The 24,223-nt window shown below is 36.2% G+C and overlaps 1 protein-coding gene across 2 annotated transcripts in view; it reads left to right on the top strand.

The window, feature by feature from the left end:
* The window catches only part of EML4 (echinoderm microtubule associated protein like 4), a 174,044-nt gene that overhangs the window by 89,026 nt on the left and 60,795 nt on the right, over positions 1–24,223 (top strand). Inside the window, exons 3-6 of one of the 2 annotated variants that reach the window (XM_008070872.2) lie at positions 9,231–9,360; positions 12,443–12,616; positions 14,721–14,849; positions 15,328–15,353. In XM_008070872.2, the coding sequence (XP_008069063.1) occupies positions 9,231–9,360; positions 12,443–12,616; positions 14,721–14,849; positions 15,328–15,353 (459 nt within the window). The remainder of the gene's footprint in view (positions 1–9,230; positions 9,361–12,442; positions 12,617–14,720; positions 14,850–15,327; positions 15,354–24,223) is intronic. The other variant, XM_021718970.1, reaches the window with a different exon arrangement.

The following is a 24,223-nucleotide window of genomic DNA, read 5'->3' as shown; positions in this document are numbered from 1 at the left end:
AAGGCAGCAAGAGAGAAAGGTCAGACTACGAGGGAAAACCAATCAGAATAGTAGTAGACTTATCAGCAGAAACACTACAAGCAAGAAGGGACTAGAGCCCTATATTCAAAGTCCTCAAAGTTAAACAATTTAAACCAAGAATTTCCTATCCAGCCAAGCTCAGCTTCATCAGTGATGGAGAATTAAAGTCATTCCCAGACATCTAATCCCTAAGAGATTATGCAGTTTCCAGATCAGCTCTACAGAGGCACTTAAAAAGGTATTAAGTACAGAGTAAAGAAAAATAAGAATGATCACACAATTTCCAAGAGAACAGCAGAGTACAGAATCAACAGAGAATACAGTGCAACAAGAAATTTGAAAACATGCACATACAACAACCCCATGCCAAAAAAAAAAAAAAAAAAAAGCAGGGCATAGTAGCACGTCCCTGTAGTTCCAGCTACTTGAAGGGCTGAGGCAATATGATCGCTGGAGCCCAGCAGGTCGAGGCTGTGGTGGCCAGGAGCATGGAACTGCACTCCAGGCTGGGTGACAGAGTGAGACTCCAACTCCAAAAAAAAAAAAAAAAGAAGAAAGAAAAGGTAGGTAAAAATGCGATATGGGACCACTGTTTTGTATGTGATCTGTCATGGAGCAAAATGTCATTATACAGTACATAACTTTTTATTGGTGAATATTGCCTCAAACCAGGCAGTAATTACCACTTACAGTGTGCCACTTCTCTATGAGAGTTAAATACTTCTTTGTCATTTCCACTCAAAATATACTTTTAAAGAATTAGTGGCCAGGAATTGAAAGGACTAAGGGTACATCTTTCTGTGAAACAAGGAAGGAGACGTGTACAGATATAATTCCAAGTGGAGAAAGTAAAATTTGATAGAGTACATGTAGTCCTCAGTCTTCTCAAACCATGAAGCAAATTAATCTCTACATTGAGAAAAGTGGCAAGGAGCTTGAAAATGAAGAGAGTGGAAGATGTATTCAGTCAGAGCCATGGGGTGTGATAGAGAATTGGAGATAAAAGATTTTGAGTGTCAGCCAGAGTTCTTCCTCCATAAACCATCTCTTTTCCTGATAAAAATTTTACCCATTCTTTAAGGCCTCAGAAATTATTTCCTGCAAATTATCTATTTTTTGTCTCTTCCTTGTCTTTTCCTTTGTTTTGAAATTGTATTTGTATATCTCTTTTGACATATGTATTGACATATTACTCTGCTAGATTATAAACTGTTTGAAGGCAAGGACAATTTCTCACTAACGTAGCTAGGCTTGGGGTGCCTCAATAAATGCTTGAATGCAGGAAAAAGTAAATTATAGAAATAGGAAGTTATGATAAAAGAAAATAACTGTTTTAGTGGGATGAATTGGGATAGCTAGAAGAGTAAGAGATTATTACGTACCGGAGTTACAAGAAGGATTTCAGATTTTGAACTTTGGAATATACAACAACAGTTTCTAGCGATAACTTTGTGAGTCTAGAGTACAGTGAAATGTATTAATATTTAGTAACTGTCAGACTGAGATATCAGTAAGGTCATCTACTTGCATCTGTCGTCATCAAAGAGTAAAAATACAATGATTTCTATTCTCATATCATGATAAAGTAAGATAAAGTATAAAACTTTTCATTGGCCTTCAACCCTGCATTATGATGGTTTCCACTGTGATTCTTAAAACGGCCTTCTCTTTTCCATTCATGCTGCCTGGCTCTTATTTCAGGTCCCCATCGTCTTATCCTCAGATCAGTGCCCTGAAATCTGTTCTTTATATAACCACTAGAAGGTTTTCTCTAAAATGTAAATTGAACTATGTCTTTTTCAACTTAAAACCCTGTGGTGACCAGGCTCGGTGGCTCAGCCTATAATCCTGTGCCTTTGGGAGGCTGAGATGAGTGGATTGCCTGAGCCCACGGGTTCGAGACCCACCTGGGCAACTTGGCGAGACCTCATCTCTACAATAAATCAAAATGAACTGGGTGTGGTAGTGCGCGCCTGTAGTTCCAGCTACTTGGAAGGCTGAGGCGGAAGAATCGCCGGAGCCCAGCAGGTCGAGGCTGTGGTGGCCGGGAGCAGCCACTGCACTCCAGTGTGGGTAACAGAGTGAGACTCCGACTCAAAAAAAAAATAAAAAACCCTGTGGTGGTTCTCTATCATCTGTAGATAGACTTCATGATTGAAATCCTACTTACCTGTCCTGTCTGGACTCTGCCCTCTCTTTTCTTGTGTTCTGACCATATCGGAGAGCTTTTGTCTTCCTACCCACCCACCCAGTGTCACACATACAGACACATGTTCACATTGCCATTACAGTCTTTGTTTCTTTACACATGTTGGAATAGGATCCTGGTATCTTATCCCCTTCCTTTCAACTGACTATTTCTTACTTATCCTTAAGATTTTGTTCTGTATTTCTTCCAGAAAGCCTTCCTTGAGCTTTGTCCCTAATCATCCTTACAGCATTATGTGTACTTTCTTTGTACTTCCATGATATTCCCTTGATACCACTCTGTTACTGTACTTACTGCATCTTCTTTGCCAGTGTAGTTCTCCTGTAAGATTTTGAACTCCTTGATGTCAGTAGCTGCCTTATACGCTTTTGTGTATTAGCAAGGCTAGGATCATAATTGGTCCTGGGTAGATACTTGATGAGTGCATAGATGATGAATATATGTTAGTTTAGGCAAGAGTGGTGACTAGCATATGCTAGAGAGAAAGACTGTTCAGGTACAGGAGTACCAGAAGAGAAAAAGGTACTTAGTTTAGAAGTTCAGAATAAACTGGGGCATAAGGAATGAGGTTGGGAGTGTCAAGAAATGAACTTAGACTGGTAGGTAGGGCCCATGCTGAAAGGTTTTCTTATGCCTTGTTAAGGAATTTCGTTTTTATCCAGAGAGCAGTGGCGAACCATTCTTGAATTTTAAGCTGAGAAATGACAGTCAAATATATAGTCGTTGCCTATATTTTTTCACTTAAGCATCTTGAAATTGCGATGCGTCTTACAAATGGTGGTGTCTTATAGTTCTCATAGGAAATACTTCTTTCTTTCTAGTGATACTTTATATAATGGTGCATATTACAGTTAATGCCATATTAAATTCAAAGACATATAGCATGTTTTAGAAAGATGATTCTAGCACAGTGCCTTAGCAAAGGGTAAAACTGCAAGAAGGGAGAATAGAGCTTTAACTGAACACAATCCAGAAGAGAAATCTGGTGGTAAAATTGTCTTGATAAAAAGTATTTTCCATGTGCCAGGCATGGGGATACATACGAGAATCATGAACCAGGCAAGGTATCCAGGTAGAATCACAAGTGGTGATAAGGACTGTGACAGTGAGCAGTGAGAATAAACTGGAAGAAGCACAAATAAGATGGTTGTGTAAGCCTTTTTTTTTGAGTTGGAGTCTCACTCTGTTGCCCATACTGGAGTGCAGTGGCCACTCCCGGCCACTGCAGCCTCGACCTGCTGGGCTCCGGCGATCCTTCCACCTCAGCCTTCTGAGTAGCCGGAATTACAGGCATGTGCTACCACGCCCGGCTGTTTTTTTGATTTATTGTAGAGATGAGGTCTCGCCAAGTTGCCCAGGTGGGTCTCGAACCTGCAGGTTCAGAGGCAATCCACTCACCTCACCTCCCAAAGCGTGCGGGATTACAGGCTGAGCCACTGAGCCCCAGCTGTGTAAGCCTTTTTTAAAGTAAGTAGTATAAAGTGAAACTTAACTGATAAGGATGAGCCTTTCAAGTGAGGAACATTCCAAGCAAAATAGTAAGTACAAAAGAGGCTGGTTGCAGGAAAGGATAGAGAGAAAGAATCTAATTAAGGAATTAAGGTTGTATGCCCCCCCCACAAAAAGTAAAAAAACAAAACACCCACCTTGACTCTTAAAATAGCACACAAGCAAGCAAAGTTTGTCAAAATTTTAAAATCTTGTTCTTCCAAAGACTTTTGCAAATAAAAGGGCAAGCTACAGAACAAGAGAAAATATTTGCAAAACAGGTATTTGCCGGGCCAGGCTCAGTGTCTCAGCCTGTAATCCCAGCACTTTGGGAGGCTGAGGCAAGTGGATTGCCTGAGCCCGCAGGTTGGAGACCAACCCGGGCAACTTGGCGAGACCTCGTCTCTGTGATAAAATAAAATAATTAATCTGGTGTGGTACCGTGCGCCTGTAATTCCGGCTACTTAGAAGGCTGAGGTGGAAGGATCACCAGAGCCTAGCAGGTTGACCCTGGTGTGGTCATGAGCATGCCACTGCTCTCCAGCCTGGGCGGTGGAGTGAGACTCCAACTCAAAACAAACAAGCAAACAAAAAACAGGTATTTGTTAAAGGACTTTTATCCAGAATATATAAAGAACTCTTAACAATTCAATAATTAAGAAAGCTGATTTTTAAAATGGGCAAAAGATTTGAACATACACTTCAAAGAAGATACATGGATGTCAAGCAAGCATGTGAAAAGATTAACACAACTAGTTATTAAGGAAATACAAATTAACGTGATAAGTACAGTAACAGTGATATCAATGGAGTATCGTGGAAGTAAAAAGAAAGAACACATAATGCTGTGAGGATGATTAGGGACACAGCTCAAGGGAGGCTTTCTAGAAGAAATACAGAACAAAGTCTTAAGGATAAGTAAGAAATAGTCAGTTGAAAGGGAGGTGATGAAATACCAGGATCCTATTCCAGTCAGATGCCACTATACGTTCACCAGGATGGCTAAAATTTAGAACACAGGTCATTCCAAGTATTTATAAAGATGCAGAGCAACTGAAAGTCTTGTACATTGCTTGTGGAAATGTAAAATGGTACAACCACTTTGGAAAACAACATGGCACTCTCTTGAAAAGTTAAACATTTGCCTACCATACAACCCAACTATTTACCTTAGAGAAAGAAAAATGTATGTCCATACAAAGACTTGTACACTTATGTTTATTGTAGCTTTAGTTGTAATAGTCAAAAACTGAAAACAACTCAAAATGTCCATCAACAGGTGAGTAAATAAACACATTGTGGTATATCCATACAATGGGGTAGTCTCTGGCTTTAAAAAAGGAATGATTTATTGACATACCTGTTAACTCAAATGAATCCCAGAATAATTATGCTACGTGGAAAAAACCAGGCAAAAGAGATATATACTGTGTTACATTTAAATAAAATTCTGGAAAATGCAAACTATAGTGACAAAAAGTAGGTTGGTGGTTTCCCAGAGATGGGGTAAGGGAGGGAGAAATGGATCATGGAGGAAAAGAAGGAAATTTTTCAGGTGATGGATATATTCACTGTCTTGATTGTAGTGATTGTTTCATGGGCATATATGTATGTCAACACTTAGTAAATTGTGTATTGTATGTATTTGTAACTGACTGTATGCCAGTTATATTTTCATAAAACTGGAGGAAAAATAAAATAGAAAAAAGTGACAGAAGCAAGCAAGGACTTCTTCATCCGTTGATGGTTGGCAGTCAGAAAAGGGAGAAATCAAAGCTCATTTCCTGTTTTCTGGTTCTTGCAGTGAATGGGTGATTTCTTTCACCATGATGAGGTATGTCATAGAGCAACAGTTTTGAAGTTGAGGTGAGGGCAAGGCACATATGTTGATGGGGAGATGTTCAGTAACAATTAGAAAAGAAGATGCAGCAATCTTCTGAGATGTGGTCACAGAGCTAAGAAACAATTTGGGCCGGGACAGGGGCCTAGAAACTCAGGATACTGTCCTTGCCTGAATGGCATCCTTGCCTGAATGATCAGCATATTAGATGCTGACGAAAAGTTGAGCAAGATAAAGACTGAAAAATATTCATTGAATTTAGTGACAAGCCATTGGTGATCTTGAGAAGAAAAAATTCTGTCAAGTCGTTAAATGATAGCCAAATTGCAGACAATTGAGGTGCAGATAAGAACGTTTAGTTTACTGGCTCTTTTTTAAATGTTGGACTTGGAATAGAGGTGACTGGGTGTACATGTATCTGAATAGGGTAGGGGGTTAGGAATACAAAATCAAGGAGTTTTTCTCAGTATTCAGTTGACCCTTGAACAACATGCGGTTGAACTTATATGGGTCCACTTATATGTGAATTTTTTCCAACCAAAAGCAGATTGAGAATTGTGGGATGCAAAACCTATATATACACAGCCCTAAGTTTTGGTATAAGCTGGTTCTCCAGGGCAAACTGTGGTACTTGCATATGCCAGAATTTTGGTATGTGGGGGTGGAGGGGGTGGTTCCTGGAACCAGATCTGCATATACTGAGGGATGACTGAATATGTATAAGGCAGATATTTCAGCATATACTTTCTTGTATGCCAGAAGAAGACAGCCATGAAAGAGGAAGAGTTTGAAAAGGAATTAGAAAAGGGAAAAGAAAGAGTAGTTGGCAAAACAAAGGTACTCTAAGAAGCAGGTTGAGGTGGGCTTTGGCAGTCAGAAGGCAAGACTGGTCTTCAACAAAGGTGTGAAAGTGAGTCAAAATCAGATCATAAGCATTGAGTGAGTTAATGAGCTTAAATTATGTAGGCAGTGGGGAGTTACTGGAGATGTTTGATTAATTTTCAAATAGTAAATTTTTTTTTTTTTTGAGTTGGAGTCTCACTCTCACCCAGGCTGGAGTGCAGTGGCACATTCACCGCCACCCTGGCGTCAACCTTCTGGGCTCTGGAGATCCTTCTACCTCAGCCTTCCAAGTAGCCGGAATTACAGATGCGCACTACCGTGCCCAGCTAATTTTTTATCTATTGTAGAGACGAGGTCTCGCCAAGTTGCCTGGGCTAGTCTTGAACCCACGGGCTCAGACAGTTCACTCACCTTGGCCTCCCAAAGTGCTAGCATTATAAGCTGAGCCACTGAGCCCAACATAGTCACGTTTTAAATATTATATAGATAATATTAAAAGCATTTTAAAAAGAAAAGTGAACCAAAATTTTACCATATTAACATCATGTAAGTTTTCATTTTTCCTACTTCCATCAAAGGAAGAATGGAAAGATAGAGATAGATTTGGAAACGCAAGGAGGGAAACCCATGGGATTTGGAGATGTAGGGGAGAGACTGAGAAATAACAAGTTTATAACTTGAATGACAGGATAAATTAGATGCAATTTGCTTTTCAAATAAATCAGTGCTCATCTGATTGTAACACACCTTTACAACTTTGTAGACCAGTCTTGCCTTCTAATTGCTGAGGCCTATCCCCTACCTGCTTCTGAAGACTTGTTTCATCAGCTAGTCTTTCTCCTCTTCTAACCCCTTTTCATACTCTCCTTTGAAATGATGACAGATATCTGCTATAGTCAAGTACTCAGAGTTATGCCTCCCATGTTAGGCAGTATTATTATTGCAAATCAAAAGCACCTGAACTGAATGGTAACCTCTTGGTGGTAGAAAATGGGAATGTGTTCAGGAAGGAGTATGTGGGGATTTCAGCTTTAATGGTAACATAGTTAAACGATTCAAAAGTCAAAATCAAGATTTCACTTCTGCATATGACTGAAGAATCTTTTGTTTTCCTTTATAAACTTCACAGTAGTTCTTACAGATTGGGTTAATTTGAATAGAATTGGAAGACTTTCTGAAAAATTTTAGTTGATCAGTTTTTAATTTTTTCTTCATGGTAGCATTTTAAGTAATGTTCAGTTAAAGGTTTATAGTGACTCTGTTCTCTTATAGTCTACTTCTAGGTATATACCCTACTCCTAGGTATATACCCAAAAGAATTGAAAGTATGTTTTCAAAGGAAAACTTTGTATACCAATATTCATGGCAGCACTATTCACATTAGCCAAAAGGTGGAAACAATCAAAATCTTCATCAGCAGATGACTGGATAAACAAAATATGACATATTCATACTAAGGAATATTTTTCAGCCAAAAAAAAAAGAAAAGAAATACTCATACATCCTACAACACAATGGACCTTGAAAACTTTGTACTATATAAACGAAACCTTACACAAAAGGGCACATATGGTATGATTCCTTCTGTATGAACTATCCAGAATAGGCAGATCTATATAGAGAGAAAGCAGAGTAATGATTGACAGGGGTTGGGAGGAAGAGAGGGAGGTACGGGGGAGAAACTGCTTAATGGATACAGGGCTTCTGTTTGGGGTGATAAAAATGTTCTGGAATTGATAGCAGTGATGGTTGTACAATACTGAATATGCAAAATGTCACTGAATTTTCTATGTTAAAATAGATAAAATTAGAAATTTTGTGGATATTTTATCATGATTTTTCAAAAGCTGTTGATACAGCAGAAGTCACCTGTTTAGCAGACTAAAACTAAATCTGATAACTGGTGATATTAGCTTAATTGGGGAGTTATGTGTTATTATATTTTTAAAATTTTCTGGGAAGTTTCAATAAACAGTTGCAATAAGTCTCCCCCTTCCTCTATTCTGGTTCATTCAATCAGAGGTAGGACCTAGTAAATATTAAGGAAGCACCTTAGGTGATTATGACACAAGTGGCCCCAACAGCTTATTCTTGGTAAAAATGCAGTGTTAAACCACCATGTATGGAACATTCTAGGATGCCAGATATTTTAGTTAGTCCCTATATGTAAAAGTTTTACTCTGTGCTTTTATGAAGAGAAACAAGCAAAGACACACAAGTTGACCAAAGCAAAAAGTTAAATTTGGCTTGTGTGCATGTGAGAAAGCCCTCTAAAAGTTCAAAACTTTTCTCCCAGATTTTTACATTTGACTCTTAAAGATAGACTGTTTATCTTGCTACTTTGAGTCTGGCCACACCAACATTCCCATCACACATTTATTCCACTGCTTCTGCTGTGTAAGTTAAAGCAGAGGTTACTTTATGAACTTCTGCTTTGCTTATATGGAGTAACGTTCTAGAACTTAGCATTTATGGTTTCTAGGATTTAAAAGTTACAGTTTCAACAAAACCTGTGCTGTTTTTGAAGATTGATGTTGTGGGATTTATGGTTTACTTGTGGCACAACTTTGAATCATGTGCTTTAAAGCTGCTCTGTATGAAAAGTAAACCATTTAACTAAGAGAACTAACCTCGCTGCATTTTAGCAACTCAATGTGACTTTTCTATAGGTCTGTTTTGGTGGTATTAAGTCTTGAAATAATAATATCATATGCAGCATGCTAGGGGGCAATTTGCTCAGTAGTTATAAACACTAATGACTTAATTTTTAAAACTTAAATCTTTAAAGAATACTCTGAAATTTGATATAAGTCTTTTTTCTTAACTTAGGCCAGCCGAGCCTTCGAGAAGCTATTTCCATGTCCTGTATAACCAATGGAAGTGGTGCAAACAGAAAACCAGGTCATACCAGCGCTGTCTCAATTGCAAGAAAAGAAACTCTTTCATCTGCTGCTAAAAGGTACTCATTTGTAAAGGGCAAAAACTAATATTGCAGAATTATCTGAATGTGACTGATCAGCCTGCTTTTGAAAAGAATACGAAATAGAGCTGGATGGAATTCAAGTGAGCATGTCCTTTGTCTTTAACTGTGCACATAGACATCTAGCCTGTGTTCATTCCATTCACCTTCATCATACCTATCCAGTTGTGAAAGGAAGCGTTGACTCTTACTAAAGAAAGAAAGCTATTTCATTTCCTGGTTTGGGTTTTGTTTCCTTTTGGCAAGCATTTATTAACAAGATAAGTATCACAGTATTTAAAGAAATTCAGTATATCAATTTTTCATAGCAAGTGATATACTTGATATAGCATTTTAAAAGAGAAAATGGGATCTGATATGTATCTACAGTGAGAGGTTAAATGCTATTATAACTTTTATTCTTTAACCATAACTATAAAATTTAAGCTTAATTCAAATATTATAGTACTATGTGATATGTGTGTTTGTATGTATATGTTAGGAGATGGTGGGCAAGAAGACTGTAGAATTATTGCGGTATAAAAGTTTCAGTGGATTATAGATTTGATTCTGTATGTTCTTTTCATCCATTAATTGACTCTATTCCAATAGAGTTACTTACAGGATTTTTCCCTTTTTTTGGTTGTCTCTAGCAAATTATTCCATATAGAATTTGGAGAGACCATAGGAGATCAACTTCATAATATTAAAACGGTTTTTCTTCAAAGAAATATAAGGAAAAACTATAAGTAATAAGATGTGTAACAATGTACTGATGAAAAATGCTCACCTCAATAAACTAGTGCCAGTGACTGACTTATTCATCAGTGTGGGTTTATAGATGTTTAATCAAAAAGTTGACTACAGTATTAGTGAAGAAGTAACAAAGTCTTCAGCCCTTTTAAAAATTCCTTCTGGAGTTCAGTCTTTGAAGTCATTACAGAATCTAGACTTTCCCCTCCAAAGGATACCAGAATTTATTACCTGTACTCCACTGTTAGTAGAAAAGTACAAGTTATAAGGAAACAAACTCATGATAGAAAATTTTAAAACACTGCCATGTTGTGTCCAGAAACAGTTCAGATTTAGTCTATTTTCATACATAGCAGTTACTGTTACTGTGCAGTAAGTAATCAGTATTATACAGAATAGTGATTCAACAGTCTAAGACCAGCTGAATTTGTTACTTTATGATCCAGAGGCCCTGCTTTTAAATAACCCAGAAGGAAAATCTCTTTTAAGTTGTACTAGGCCTATGTAAAACTCTAGTGGTGTATGCAGTTTGAAGATTGACAAGAAAGTAGTAACTCCTAACTCAACTTTTATGTATTTTATTTATTTATTTATTGAGGAAGTTGGATAAATTTGAACTAACTCAGTTTTTTAGTTTCAAACTTAATCTATTTTTGAAGTGAAATTGTATTTCTAAGCACATGCTTTAAAAAAAAGTGGAACATAAATAGTCAGGGGCCAGTCTGAAATCAGAAGACATAACTAAATCAGATTAAGAAGTGTAACTGTCAAAATGATACTATAACATTTTTAGCTATAATAATGTGGCAGCTAAATTGTATATACTACGTATATTTACTTAAAATATTCCTGAGCATCCTTAATTATGCTCCTTGTAGATTATGCTCCTTGTAGTCAAATTAGAAAATATCCTCTGATTAAGAACTGTTGATAGTTATCTGCCTTTGCAACACTGGAATCCAAGTCTTGATTCCATTTGCTCGGTAATATAGTCAAGAGAGTGTGTGAGTTACAAGTACTCTATTCAGTGTGATTGGGAATGGCAGGTGGTTAATTAATCTAGAGTCAAAGTGCAGAATCATAAGATTTATACATGAGAATCTTAGATATTTTATTTTAAGATATATTCACTTGTACTTATTTGTCAATTTTTGTTTTGGGTTTTGTTTTTGTTTTTTTTTTTTGAGTTGGAGTCTCACTGTCGCCCAGACTGGAGTGCAGTGGCCACTCCCGGCCACTGCAGCCTCGACCTGCTGGGCTCTGACGATCCTTCTGCTTCAGCCTTCCAAGTAGCTGGAACTACAGGCGCGCGCTACCATGCCCAGCTAATTTTTTTGATTTATTGTAGAGATGAGGTCTCGCCTGCCCAGGTGTGTCTCGAACCCGCGGGCTCAGGCAATCCACTCACCTCAGCCTCCCAAAGGCATGTGATGACAGGCTGAGCCACCGAGCCTGGCTTATTTGTCAATTTTTAAATGAAAGGCCAAGCCCTCCCACTCTCTGAGTATACATCTCTGATCATATTTCTTGTTAACTGTATTTCATAAAAGATACCTATAAATAACTTTCTGTAATTTTTGTTTCATCTTTTAAGACAGAGTAAGAAATTAAAAACTCTGGCCAAACAATATATTAGAACTCATCTCTTTTTCTGTGATTTTAAAAAATTGTATCATCCACACTAAATTTTACATCTATTTTTTTAGTAACTCGTTTTTTATAGTCTTTCCAGAACATTCAAGTTAATTTTCATAGAGATTGCAGTTCTCTTTTCTGTATATATTTCCTCTGTTGTCTTTGTATTTAATTAACTTACATAATTAAAATAACAACAACCGGCATACATAGATTTAGGGAAAAGCATAGACTCTTGGTAAATTTAAAACTCAATCAGAGAGAGAAGTATACATAAAAAAAGAGGAATTAGAGATTAGCCTATTAAGCATAAGCATTTAGTGTGCCTTGGGCATCAGTCAGTATGCTTTACACAGGAAATCCTGCAACTTGGGTAAATTGAAGTCAATTAAAGAAAGTGTCTATGTCCCCCAAAATCTGCCAAGATGGCAAAATTCATGAGGCTATTTCTGTCCAAAGAGGCAATCTTCATAGGATATGTTGCCTTAAAATTTTTATAAATTCTTCACAGGAAATATTAATAGATTCCAGAGTTTTCAAATAAATATTTTCCTTATTGAATGAAAGCAGTGTAAATTGTATTAGCTGTATGATTTAGGGTTTTGATTTATATAATAGTCACTTTTCTATCGTTTGATTTTTTTTTTTAATTTGTTTAAATATGTGTTGTTCCATGTTATACTTTATTTTACAGTGGTACAGAAAAAAAGAAAGAAAAACCACAAGGACAGAGAGAAAAAAAAGAGGATTCTCATTCTAATGATCAAAGTCCACAAATTCGAGCATCACCTTCTCCCCAGCCCTCTTCACAGCCTCTCCAAATACACAGACAAACTCCAGAAAGCAAGAATTCTACTCCCACCAAAAGGTTTTAACTGTCCCTGAGTACAGAGCTAGGAAATGGTTGTAATGATACCTAAATTCTGTGACTTGGGAAGAAGGTGGCTATCCATGGATTACAAGAGAAAAGCCTGGTGGCTTTTGTTTTTTCTTCTTTATTGCTATATTCTGTATAGCACATTGGGGAATAAAGACCTAAGGTCAAAATTTCTCAGTTAAAACTGGGGAAAAAAAACTAAGTTATAAACAATCTGATGAAAGGAAAGCAGAAATAATCTACTCTAAAACCAAAACAATATAGTAAAATTTTAGAATACTTTAAAATTTATATATATCTATTTTTAAATTTATAGCCATGGATAGAAAATGGCCATATGTGATTATCCTCACCATATTTTGGCATCATTACAACCTTCAACTTGCTAGGGCCCTTCTCAACAAATGGGTCTTCATTGTGACTGCATCTCAGTTTCAGTTTTGGGTCTTGGGAGGATAAGTTCTTGCTTGAGTAGAGAAATGAATCCATTTCACCTGGTCTTTTCTATGCTAAAGGCTTGCTTGAGGGCTTCTCTCTGTGTCCGTAATAATTAATATTTTAAAGTTATGAGAGGGGGAGAAGGGAGAAACATTCTAACAACGTGTGTGAGCATAAATTGGGGATCTAAGCCTGCATGCTGGGAGTTCAATGCTACAGCTGCCTCATAATCAGTGATTGAGACCAACTTAATTAAATTTGCCTGTTTAGAAATACTGATTCAAGCTTTATGATTAGGTATAGATATGTCATATTTCTTCTTGGAAATCTTAGGAAACTATTAAACCATTCCCAGAACTGGCTAGAGTTTTAGTAAAATAAATGACAGTCTTTCCTAAAAGAGTTATAATATATTTTTATTTGATCAATTTAATATTTTGCCTCACATCTTTTTTTTTTATAATTAATCAGTATTTTTTATTATGGTTTTGTGGGGTACAGTTAAGGGTTAGGTGTACAATTATGTTTCATTCAGGCACCCTGTTGATAAGAGGTGTTTTCCCAGCCCCAGACAGATATTTGCTACTGTTAATCCCATCCCCCTCCCCCCCATAGTTTCCTAAAAACTCTAAAAATTGACCTTCCATATGACCCTGCAATCCCCCTACTGGGAATATACCTTGCCTCACATCTTTAATGGTTAGTTGGGAGACCAAAATGCCCTTCACTTGACCGATGCATGTTTACCATCAAAATGCTTTGTCTGTGTGTCTCACACAGATACTGTTTAAATGATTTGGAATTCTTCTGCCTGATCTCCTGTGGAGTTTTTCTTGGATGTGGCTTAATGTTACGCAACTTGGGATTGTGTGTGGTTAAAGATGGCTTTCAATAATCAATGTCTTTAAGGTTCTGATTTGACTTGGTATCTTCTTTGTCCCAGTATCTTTTTTTCAGCTTCTCCTGGAAATGTGCTTGCCCTTCTAAATTGCTCTTTGGATATACTATTGCAAGAAGTGTTGAAGACTGGATGAGTTTGAGGATAGTTAGCAATGCAACCCCAAAAAAGTCATTTATAAATAAACAAATTTTAGTTGTAAGTGTAGGGAGTCAATGTTGATAATACCTCATTTTGTGTCAAATCTTGTTGATTTCTGAATTAGTAAAATTGCATCTAAAGATATAAAGAGTTTTAGTTCCACGGTTTATTTAGAAATTGTCATTTGTGCCATATGTAATTTAATTACTTGAGGACATAATTACATAAAAAGTGAAAATGGCAACTCTGTGCTTTAATGACTATGAACTAATACAGGTTTTTTGGTAATTGCAAATTATGAGAAATATTATTACCCAGAGATTTAAGCAGATGGATTTTTTCTGTTAACAAAAAGAGGTAGATTCCTTTTTTAAAATTAGTATTATTTGTTTTAGTGAGTCTTTGGAATAATATGGAAAATTATAAAACAGATTTGGTAATTGCCTTGTTTAACTCCTTCACTCATCCAAGCAGAACCTTTCAACTAATCCTTTCTTCTCTTTTCTGGATTAGCTTTAAGGAAGTGTTAATTGCTGCTTTTGTGTTCTATTTAAACTGTCAGTTACATATATTTGCTACTTAAAATTTTTCTCTAAGAAATTAATATGTTTCTTCTAGCATAAAACGACCATCAACAGCTGAAAAGGCACATAATTCTTGGGAAAATTCAGATGACAGTCGTAATAAATTATTGAGAACAGCTTCAACATCAAAATTAATATCAAAAGTTATAAAGAACACAGACAAGTAAGTATTATACTTTCTTCATTGTATCCGAGCATTAATAATTCTGTAATTATCATGTTTCCATGTATAATTATGTCTAGTTTGAATCTTTTAAAAATATCTGTTATAATTGATATCTTTTTATTCTCTGTACATTTTTTCTTTTAAGTTTTCTAAGAAAAGCTTTATCTACCTGTTAGTGCTCCCCAATTCAAATCATAAATCTTAGTAATCCTATAATTTTTGAGTATTTTTATAAGTTCTTTCTAGGCTTTCAGTGTTGAGTTGATCTTATGGGATATTCATTTTATAAAATAGTATGTATTAGTAGCTGAGACCAATTTAGAAACTTTAAAAATTACTGACTCCTTAATTTCACTTCTAGAGATTTATCTAGGGTATAGCCTCTGCATTGAAATCTTTACAGTTCTTCAGGTGATTCTGATGGTGCGTCACATAAAATTTTAAAATAAATATGTTCTTTGTATTCCTTTTTCAGGCACAAAGATGTCATCATCAACCAAGGTAAGTTAAAAGTTCTTTTAAAAATATTTATTTTGCTTTTCTATTTAATTTTTGCTAATTGATAAAAATATTGACTTATTTTCATTCAGTGTGTTTTATTAGTTTATGTAATCAAAGAGAAGCATTTTTTTAGTCATTTAAGAAAATGCCCAGTTTTTATTGTAAGATGTGTCATTTTTGTCTCAACCAGCAAAAATGTCAACTCGTGAAAAAAACAGCCAAGGTAAGAATAAGCTACGCAGTTGGTTGCCTTCTAAGTTAATTTCTTCCTGGATCTCTTATTTGGCTTTTCATTATTTATACTACCTGATTTTCCTCTTAACAAAGGAAACATCATGGTAATTTGAACTAGTGACTCAAACTACATTTTTAAAAATCCATCTTATTTCTGTAAAATCTGAAGATTCAACTGTAAGAATAAATATAGTATTACAAAGAGGGATAAAACATTAGAGCGAGTTTTCTCCCTTAAACAAAGTTAGAAAAGCCATTTAAAAGATTAATAAATTTTAACTCAGTTTCTTGTCTTGCTAACTTCATTGCAAATAATCACTCATTTCTTGATGCTAAGACTGAAAATATGAGTCTAGCAAATCCATTTCCTCTTAAATTTTTTCTTTTGTATTAATTACAATTTCTGGCTACTTGCTGTTGTTGGCTTGTTCTGACCAAAAAAGGAGAGCAGACTCTTGTAAATGTGTATTTAATTTAATTGCAAAGTAGGTAAGCTTTATATACATCAGTTTTATGCTCTCCTTGAATTGCCTGCAAATGTAATTGAAGCATGCTGTTCTAAATGAAAGCATGTCCTTTCTGTGCATGCTTTCCCAGCCCACTTCCTGTCATAGTTATCTTTATTTTGGGGGTTATTATGGTAGCCAACTACAAGGTGGTTAAAATTTTTGTTAGAGATTTGACTTGGTTTCTGTGAATTTTTACTTTCTTTGATTCCAATAAGAAAAGAAATGTTTATTTATCATCATCTTTGCATCATTTGTTTTTACATAGAAATTCTAAATATAGTTGAATTTTGCTGGAATTTCTTCTTTAGATAGGTCTTGCTTTCTCCCTCCTTTGTAATACACTGTAGATTAAGTAATGGTTGAGATAATTTAAGGGAAAATGAAATTTTATTTACAAAGATAATCCTCATTACATTGCATGTATCAAAGCAGTTTTTATTGTGTGTGTTTTTATTTTCTTTTTTGGACTTCTACAGTGACTTGGAAAAAGCATTATTTATCTATTTATTTATTAGATTAGGAAACATAGTTTATTTAGAAAGTAAATTAGAGAGAGAGAGAGAGACAAAAAGGGAGATTCACCTCCCCAGGGTAGGGGAGGGGGCCAAAGCTTAAGAAAACATGGTGTGGCCATAGCTCAAAGACCACATGACAACACCATAGCTTAGCAAGGCAATGGCCTAGCAATGGCCAAAAACATTTTTTAAAAATAGAGGCAGTGGCCGGGCATGGTGGCTCACACCTGTAATCTCAGCACTGTGGGAGGCTGAGGCAGGAAGATTGCTTGAGCCCAGGTGTTCGAGACTAGCCTGGGCAACATAGTGAAACTTTGTCTGTACTTAATAAGTAAATAAACAAGCAAGCAAACAAATAATTAAGGTGGTGATATATAGTGGAAAGAGCAACGAATGTAGTAAAAAATTGCTGTGTTTAGTGTTTGGTCTGGCATTTCTGCATAATAACCTAATAATCTAGGCCAAATGACAGTGTCTCTTAGTAGTTTTCTAATCTGAGAATAATAACTATAAAGCTTACTTCACTTGACTACCAAAGTATGAAATAATATATATGAGAGTACTTTTAAAATAGAAAACACTGTAACTATAAAAAGGTGCTGTTATTATTAGATGTTTTGCTAAAGAGCTTAAAAATTTTATAAAATCCTTATAGGGCAAATGAGAAAGGGCTGCCTGCCCTTTTCTCTTGTGGCATGTTTTTTGGAAGAGAAAATATACTTAAAATTGGTATATAAGACTGGTTTGTGTTGGTGTCACAATTTTCAAAATTATTCAGGTAAATAAGCAGGGTAGAGTTTTGTTTCAGAAGCATAACTAAACAGGATTTTAGCCAGTGTCTGCGGAAAAGGATAGAATGAAAACCTGGAAAATGATATAGAAAAATAAGTTGAATTCTGGCCAGGTAGGGTGGCTCTCACCTGTAATCCCAGCAATTTGGGAGGGCAGGGTGAGAGGATTGCTTGAGCCTAGTTTGAGCCCAGCCTAGGCATGATAGCAAGACATGGGTTGTCAAAAAAAAAAAAATTAGCCAGGCGTGGTGGCGTGAACCTGTAGCCCCAGCTGTTCAGAAGGCTGAGGAGGAAGGATCTCCTGAGCCCAGAACGTGGAGACTGTGAGCCTGGGATGAGCCCTGATTTTTCTACTGCACTCAAGCCTGGTCAATAGAGTGAGTCCTCCCTTCTCAAAAAAAGAAAGAGAAAAAAAAATAAGTTAAATTATGTTACAAGAATATTACCTCAAAAAGATTATCCCAGATGTTAGAATTAGTTACATCAAATGTTGCTTACATTGAGCCTTATTTTTGGAATTCGAGTATACGCCTTTGCCACTTGAATCCGCTATATCCTTCTGGACAATAGACTTTAGTCATTAGCATGTACTTGCAAGGAGAACTCTGCTTTAATTTGTTGATGTAGTCTGGGCCTGACAGGTTGAGTCAGCCTTTAGAAAGAAGATGGGTTCTAGATGGTTTAGGCAGGGTATGGGAGGTAAGGAACAGGGGGAATCTCTGAAGACTGCTAGGTTGAGCAGCTGGAGAACTGGTGTCTACTGAAGTAGAGAACATTTGAGGAGGAGTAGATATGTGGAAAAGTATAGGAGTTTGGGCTGGGCGCGGTAGCTCATGCCTGTAATCCCAGCACTTTGGTAGGCTAAGGTGGAAAGATTGCTTAAGCCCAGGAGTTTGAGACCAGCCTAGGCGTATAGCAAGACCCCATCTCTACAAAAAAAATTAAAACATAAAAAATTTCACCAGGCATAGTGGCACACACCTGTAGTCCCAGCTATGCAGGAGGTTGAGGCAGAAGGATCACCTGAGCCCAGAAGGTTGAAGCTGTGGTAAGGTGTGATCGTGCCACTGCACTCCAGCCTGGATGACAGAGTGAGACCCCAACTCAAAACAGAAAATATAAATCAATAAAATTAGGGGAAAAGAAGAATAGGCATTTGGTTTTGGACACTTGCACTTAGATTGTCTGTGAAACTTAACCTCCACGTAGAGACATACAACAAGAAACATAATGTAAATGTTGAAACACATGAATCTTAGAGTCCAGAGACTGGTTTTACCATTTACTTCGCTCCAAGGGGAGACCCCAGAAAAACTGGTATTATTTTTTGAAGGTCAGGCCCCTTGTAGTACACATGGAATTTGTTCCTCCAGACCAAATGGTCAACCAAAGTTTTTATCTCGAAGTTTTGAGAAGGTTGCATCATGATTTGCAGAAGAAATATCCTGAGTTGTAGCAAACAGGTGACTGGTTCTTTCACCATGACAGTACACCTGCCCACACTGCGCTGAGTGTTCAGCAGTTTTTGACCAAAAAATGGCATTACCTCCTACCCCACCCTCCCTATTCACCCAATCTTGCCCTGAGCGACTTTTTTTTTGTTTTGTTTCCCGGATGAAAAAAGTTCTCAGAGACAAACATTTTGCAGATGTAAAAAAGGTGAAACAACAACAGCAAAAAAAAAAAAAAAAAAAAAAAAAAGGCAGAAGCACTCAAAGGCATCAAAATTGACAAGTTCAAAAACTGTTTTGAGCTGTGAAAAGTGTCTCAGTAGGTGTATTGCATCAAATGGAGAGTAATTTGAAGGTGGCTGAAGTTTACACATGTAAGAATAATTGCACAAATGGGATGGGGAAACGTAGCAGTTCTTGGTAAAGTCCTTTGTAATGATGGTTTGATTTTTTTATTTCAAGAATCTTTTTTTCCCAATGTATGCTTTTTTCCTTTTTTGCACAGTTTCCTTATCACTTGCTGTAGATGGCTTATTTTGCATTCATGCAGACTATGTTGCAACTTTGTTTCATATGGTAAACTGAAAATTATTGCTTTAAAAAAAACTAAGTGCACAATTTTTTATAATTAAATTCTGGATTTTTTACTCCCCCCATGATGACCTTGAACAGTTTACCTCATCTCCCTAAGTCTTTGTTTTCCAATCTATAACCGAGACCATAATAAGCCCACAAAGAGTTGTTGTAAAAATTAAAGACAGAATAAAGTGTGTTTAACCTAGTACCTTGTACATAGTGCCAAATAAATTTTAGTTGTTAATATGAGTCTTGCAGTAAAACCTTGCACTCAGATGTGTAGAGTAAGATGAAAAGACAATCATTAAATAGATGAACTTCGTTGACTATAAGTTTTAGAACTATTTTTAAAGTCAGTTGTCTTTTTTGCATGGCATAGTCACAACACAATATCTTATATTTTAACTATTCTAATATTTGTGATTTTTGGATAGTCTTTTAAAAATATGATTTATTTTTTTATTTTGCTCTTTTTTGACAATGACAGCTGTGGCTTATTCTAAGCTATGTGCTTTGATTTAGTTAGAAGCCTATTTATATTTGGTCCATTTAAGTGAGTAGTAACTGAGAAAACTTTTGTCAAAGGCCTGTGTCCTTTAGGCATAGCAGGGGTAAGAGAAAAGCTCTGAGGCTGCATATTCTGATCAGTGCTTAGGCAGAAGGCGGGAAACTGTGGTTGAAAACAATAGGAAGTGGAATGGGTTGTATACAGGGCAGCCTCTGAGGCTGGATGTGGGAAGAAGGACAGATTATGCCACTAAAGAGAAGCTCTTACTAATCTTTGTGTTTATCTATACCCTGAAGCCTAAACTCCTTTTTATTACCCTGGTTTTGCTGAGTTCTGCTCCAGTCGCAGCAGAGATAAAGTCCTAGCATATCAAGTTAAAATTTGAAAACGCTTTCCTATAGGACTATTTACTGTTAGATGTAGCAGTTTTGTTCTTGTACAGTATTATTCAATTGGTAAATTACTGGTTTAAAAAAAAGTTTTTCAAGCTAAACAAAATGAGGATAGCTCATAGACTCATTCTTACAATATTTATCAAGTACAGTTGGCCCTCCATATCTGTGAGCTCCACATCTCTGGATTCAACTGTGTATTGAAAATATTTGAGGGGGGAAAAGGTTGAATCTGTATTAAACATTTGCAGACTTTTTTCTTGTCATTGTTTCCTAAACAATACAGTATAACTATTTACATAACATTACATGGTATTGTAAGTAATCTAGAGACATTGTAAGTAATCCAGAAGGATGTGCATAGATTATATGGAAATACTACCCTCTTTTATGTCAGGGACTTTTGAGTATCCACGGATTTGGGTATCTGCAGGAGATTCTGGAACCAATCCCCCATAGATACCAAGAGACAACTGGAAATTATACTTTTCAATACGAAAAATCAGTGTCACATGGCCTTATTTCTAGAGCAGAATGTGAATGTCCTCAAATTGTTTTTTCAGACTTAAGTAATCTGAAATTATTTTTCTCTTGTAGAATCTCAAGTTAAGGCTGTTTAGAATTTACACATAATTAATTATCTGGTCGTGTTGGGAACCTAAATGACTCAGATCCCTGCTGGAAAATATCTGCTTAATTGAACAAAAGGGAACTCAAATCAGTGGCTAAAACTTGTTCTTATTTCCTCTTATAGTGTGGCCTTCCTGCTGTAAGACTTGATTCATTCTTGCTTAACTACCACAGCAGTGTACTAACATCCTAATTGTACAAGTATACTAAGAAGGAAGAACAGCTATAATAGGTTAGAAAATTGAGAAGTAATTGACTATTTCTAATTGTCTAAAATGGCTCAAGATGAAAAATACTGTAAAAGTCATTTTGAAATACTATCTAACATCCCTCAGCAGTTCATTGTAGCCAATTGGATGCTCAGATAATTTAAAAATAAGTATAAACTTATTTATAAAATTGAGGAAATGAAAAAAACACTGAATAATCTTGTCATTCAAGCTATTACAGTTCTGATATATATTTTTTATTGTCTTCTGTCATATACACACACAGAGTGCAGAGGTACAATCTTAGTTCACGGAACCATGATCTCTGGGCTCATGATCCTTCAACCTCAGCCTCCCAGTAGCATGCCACTATTCCCTGCTAACTTTTTGTTTTTATTTTTGTAGAGACAGCGTCTTGCTGTGTTGCCCAGGCTGGTGTGGAACTCCTGGCCTGATGCAGTCCTCCCACCTTGGCCTGCCAAAGTGCTAGGATTACAGTCGTGAGCCATTTCACCCAACAAGATATACATTTTATAATTCATCTGTTCATTTAACAAATTACAATGTCAAAATTACGTTCATCCTGCATAGATAAAACAGATAATGAAGCCTTCATATGTCAGGAAGTGATACATGTTAGAAAAGAATAAGAAGAGTAGAGAATTGCCATTTTATCTAGAGTGATTAGGGAAGACATCTCTGATATAGTGACATTTGAGTCACCTGAAGGAAGCAAGTGAAACATGTGACTATCTGGAGAAAGAATTTCATGAACACAGTAAGCTGGGAGGACACAAACCCTGAGGCAGGAGCTTTCTTGCTGTGCTAAGGAATAGCAAGGAGGTTATTGATCATAGAGTGCATATAATTTTGTGTTTTTTAACCATTGCTTTAATAAAATATGGATTCATTCCAAGCAAGAGAAGCTTCATTAGGCATCTCATTTAGGAAAGGGATGCAAAGTGGAAAGAGCGTAAGAGTAGTAAACATGAAACCTAGTTAGGGGTGAAATGACCTGTATAACACAAGATTACAGAATCACACTTCTACACTGGCTAAAGTTATGAGTTCTATACAGTCATAACATAGGTTGGAAGAAGTGCAAAATTCCAGTTGCCAAAGGAAAGGATGAAAAAATGAAACATTGTTATCTGATAACAAATTTTCCCTATGACTTTAAGATCCTTACATATAGTTAGGCTTAGATTAGATATCACTAAGATCTTTTCAGTAACTTTTTGAAAGCTCCTGCAGCAAACAGAAAATGGACAGTCTCTTCCCCCTTCACTAACTTGCTTGTAAACTACCTTTTAAAGAACTTGAATGTTGGTGCTTTTGTTCAGTGACTTGGGTTGCTTTCTGACCTGTTGACTCTAGGCATATTGGGTCCTATAACCTGAGCATTGTATCTGAAAGAATAGCTAAAATATACTTATAAGGATGCATGATAACAGTGTCCTGCTGACACTGTATATTGTGTTACCTATTGAGAAAGGAGCATTTTGTCACTTGCTGAGAGAGTGAGCAGTTTGAAATAAACTAAGAAAGTCCTTAATGAAGAATAGATTGATTCTTTTCTTGTTACCGAGACAGTATCCCAAACTTGGCAATTCCATAATTTAGGAAGTAGGAAGCTAAGTTTGAATGCATTCAGTGTGGATAAGCAGGAAGAATAGGAAACCAAATACAACATTACCAAAGGAGATATGTACTTAGTTCTAACATTTAGATACTGGCCCATTTTAATAGGTTTTATAGATGTAACTTGGATTCCTATATCTGAACTTTAGCCAAGTATTCTCTGTATTTTAAAAGGAGACCACAATGGGGGACTTTCTCTCTTCTCTGTTGGATATTTTTTTAAGCCCTGTGAAGCAAAGATCTGTTTTCATGATGTTGTGGTTGGTAGCAGTCTTCTAAATTAAAATTTGTTTAAAGGCTGTCCAATTTTTAAAATAAAAACGAGCCCAAATCCTAAGAATACGTGCTCTTGACATCCTCTTTCCTTATTTTCAACTAAGAAGAAAGTCCCAACTGCCTTCTCTACACATGGAGAATGTGGCTTTTCATAAAAGAACGCCCTAGTCTTGTACCTGCTATATTGTGGTGAAAGCCTTTTCACCCATACTGTATCTTCACCATACAAGTTATTTTTTGAAAATCTAAACTAGAAAATGTAATTAACCAGAAAAATTTTTATTCTTCAAACATGCCAGTTAGCCTGCTGACCAGAAATGACAACTAACCTCCCTGTTGTATTGCTAACTAGCAATTGTTAATGTTTTCCAGAAGCACTTTGAAAAGAATTTAGCAATGAGTGATCAGGGCCCTTTACCAAGATTGCAGGGAAAAGGCCTAGTAGATCATGAGCTGCATCCTGGAATTATGCTCACAATTGGCTCTCCAAGGAACAGTTTCACCAAAAATATTCTCTTGATTATTTCCTTTAATAATGTGTTTTAAATATTTTAAAGGTTGTAAATTATCTTAATCTTTCTCAAAATGTATGTAAACAATATAGTAAGTACCCATATATCGACCACCCAGGTTCACCACATCTTCACATTTTGCTTTATTTGACTCAGGGTTTGGTTTTGTTTCAAAGAAATAAACATTAAAGTTAAAACTTCTCATTAATCCTATATAATCAGAATTTTATATACAGGGTTTTAATGTTCTGCTGGGGCCTCCTGATACTTTTCCTACAATTGTTAATTGAGAAAGCAGAGCTAGTAGGATAAATGTTTTGACATCTGAAGCTTCTCTTTTGAATTTCTTTACAGTCCAAATTGTTATACTCAGATAAAATGAAGCCTTTTTCATTTATTTAGCGCTTAAAATAATTTTTATTACCAATATAAGGGAGTGATTTGAAAGTTTTAGAAACACAACCATACTTTGCCTACAGAAAAGTTTTCAGCAGTGTAGCAAGTCTTTTAGAAGTTTTACATGTCTGATACTGTTGGAATAGACTTCTGTACCATCTTTTCCCAAATAAACCCTTTTTCGAGCAGTAAAAATCTAAAGTATTTAAGCAAACTTTTATATCTGATAT

This window comes from Carlito syrichta, unplaced genomic scaffold, assembly GCF_000164805.1.
Source record: "Carlito syrichta isolate Samal-C Ts95f unplaced genomic scaffold, Tarsius_syrichta-2.0.1 Scaffold314048, whole genome shotgun sequence".
Classification (NCBI taxonomy): domain Eukaryota; kingdom Metazoa; phylum Chordata; class Mammalia; order Primates; family Tarsiidae; genus Carlito; species Carlito syrichta.
Note: the sequence above shows the minus strand (reverse complement) of the source record. Positions and strands in the feature narration are given on the sequence as shown.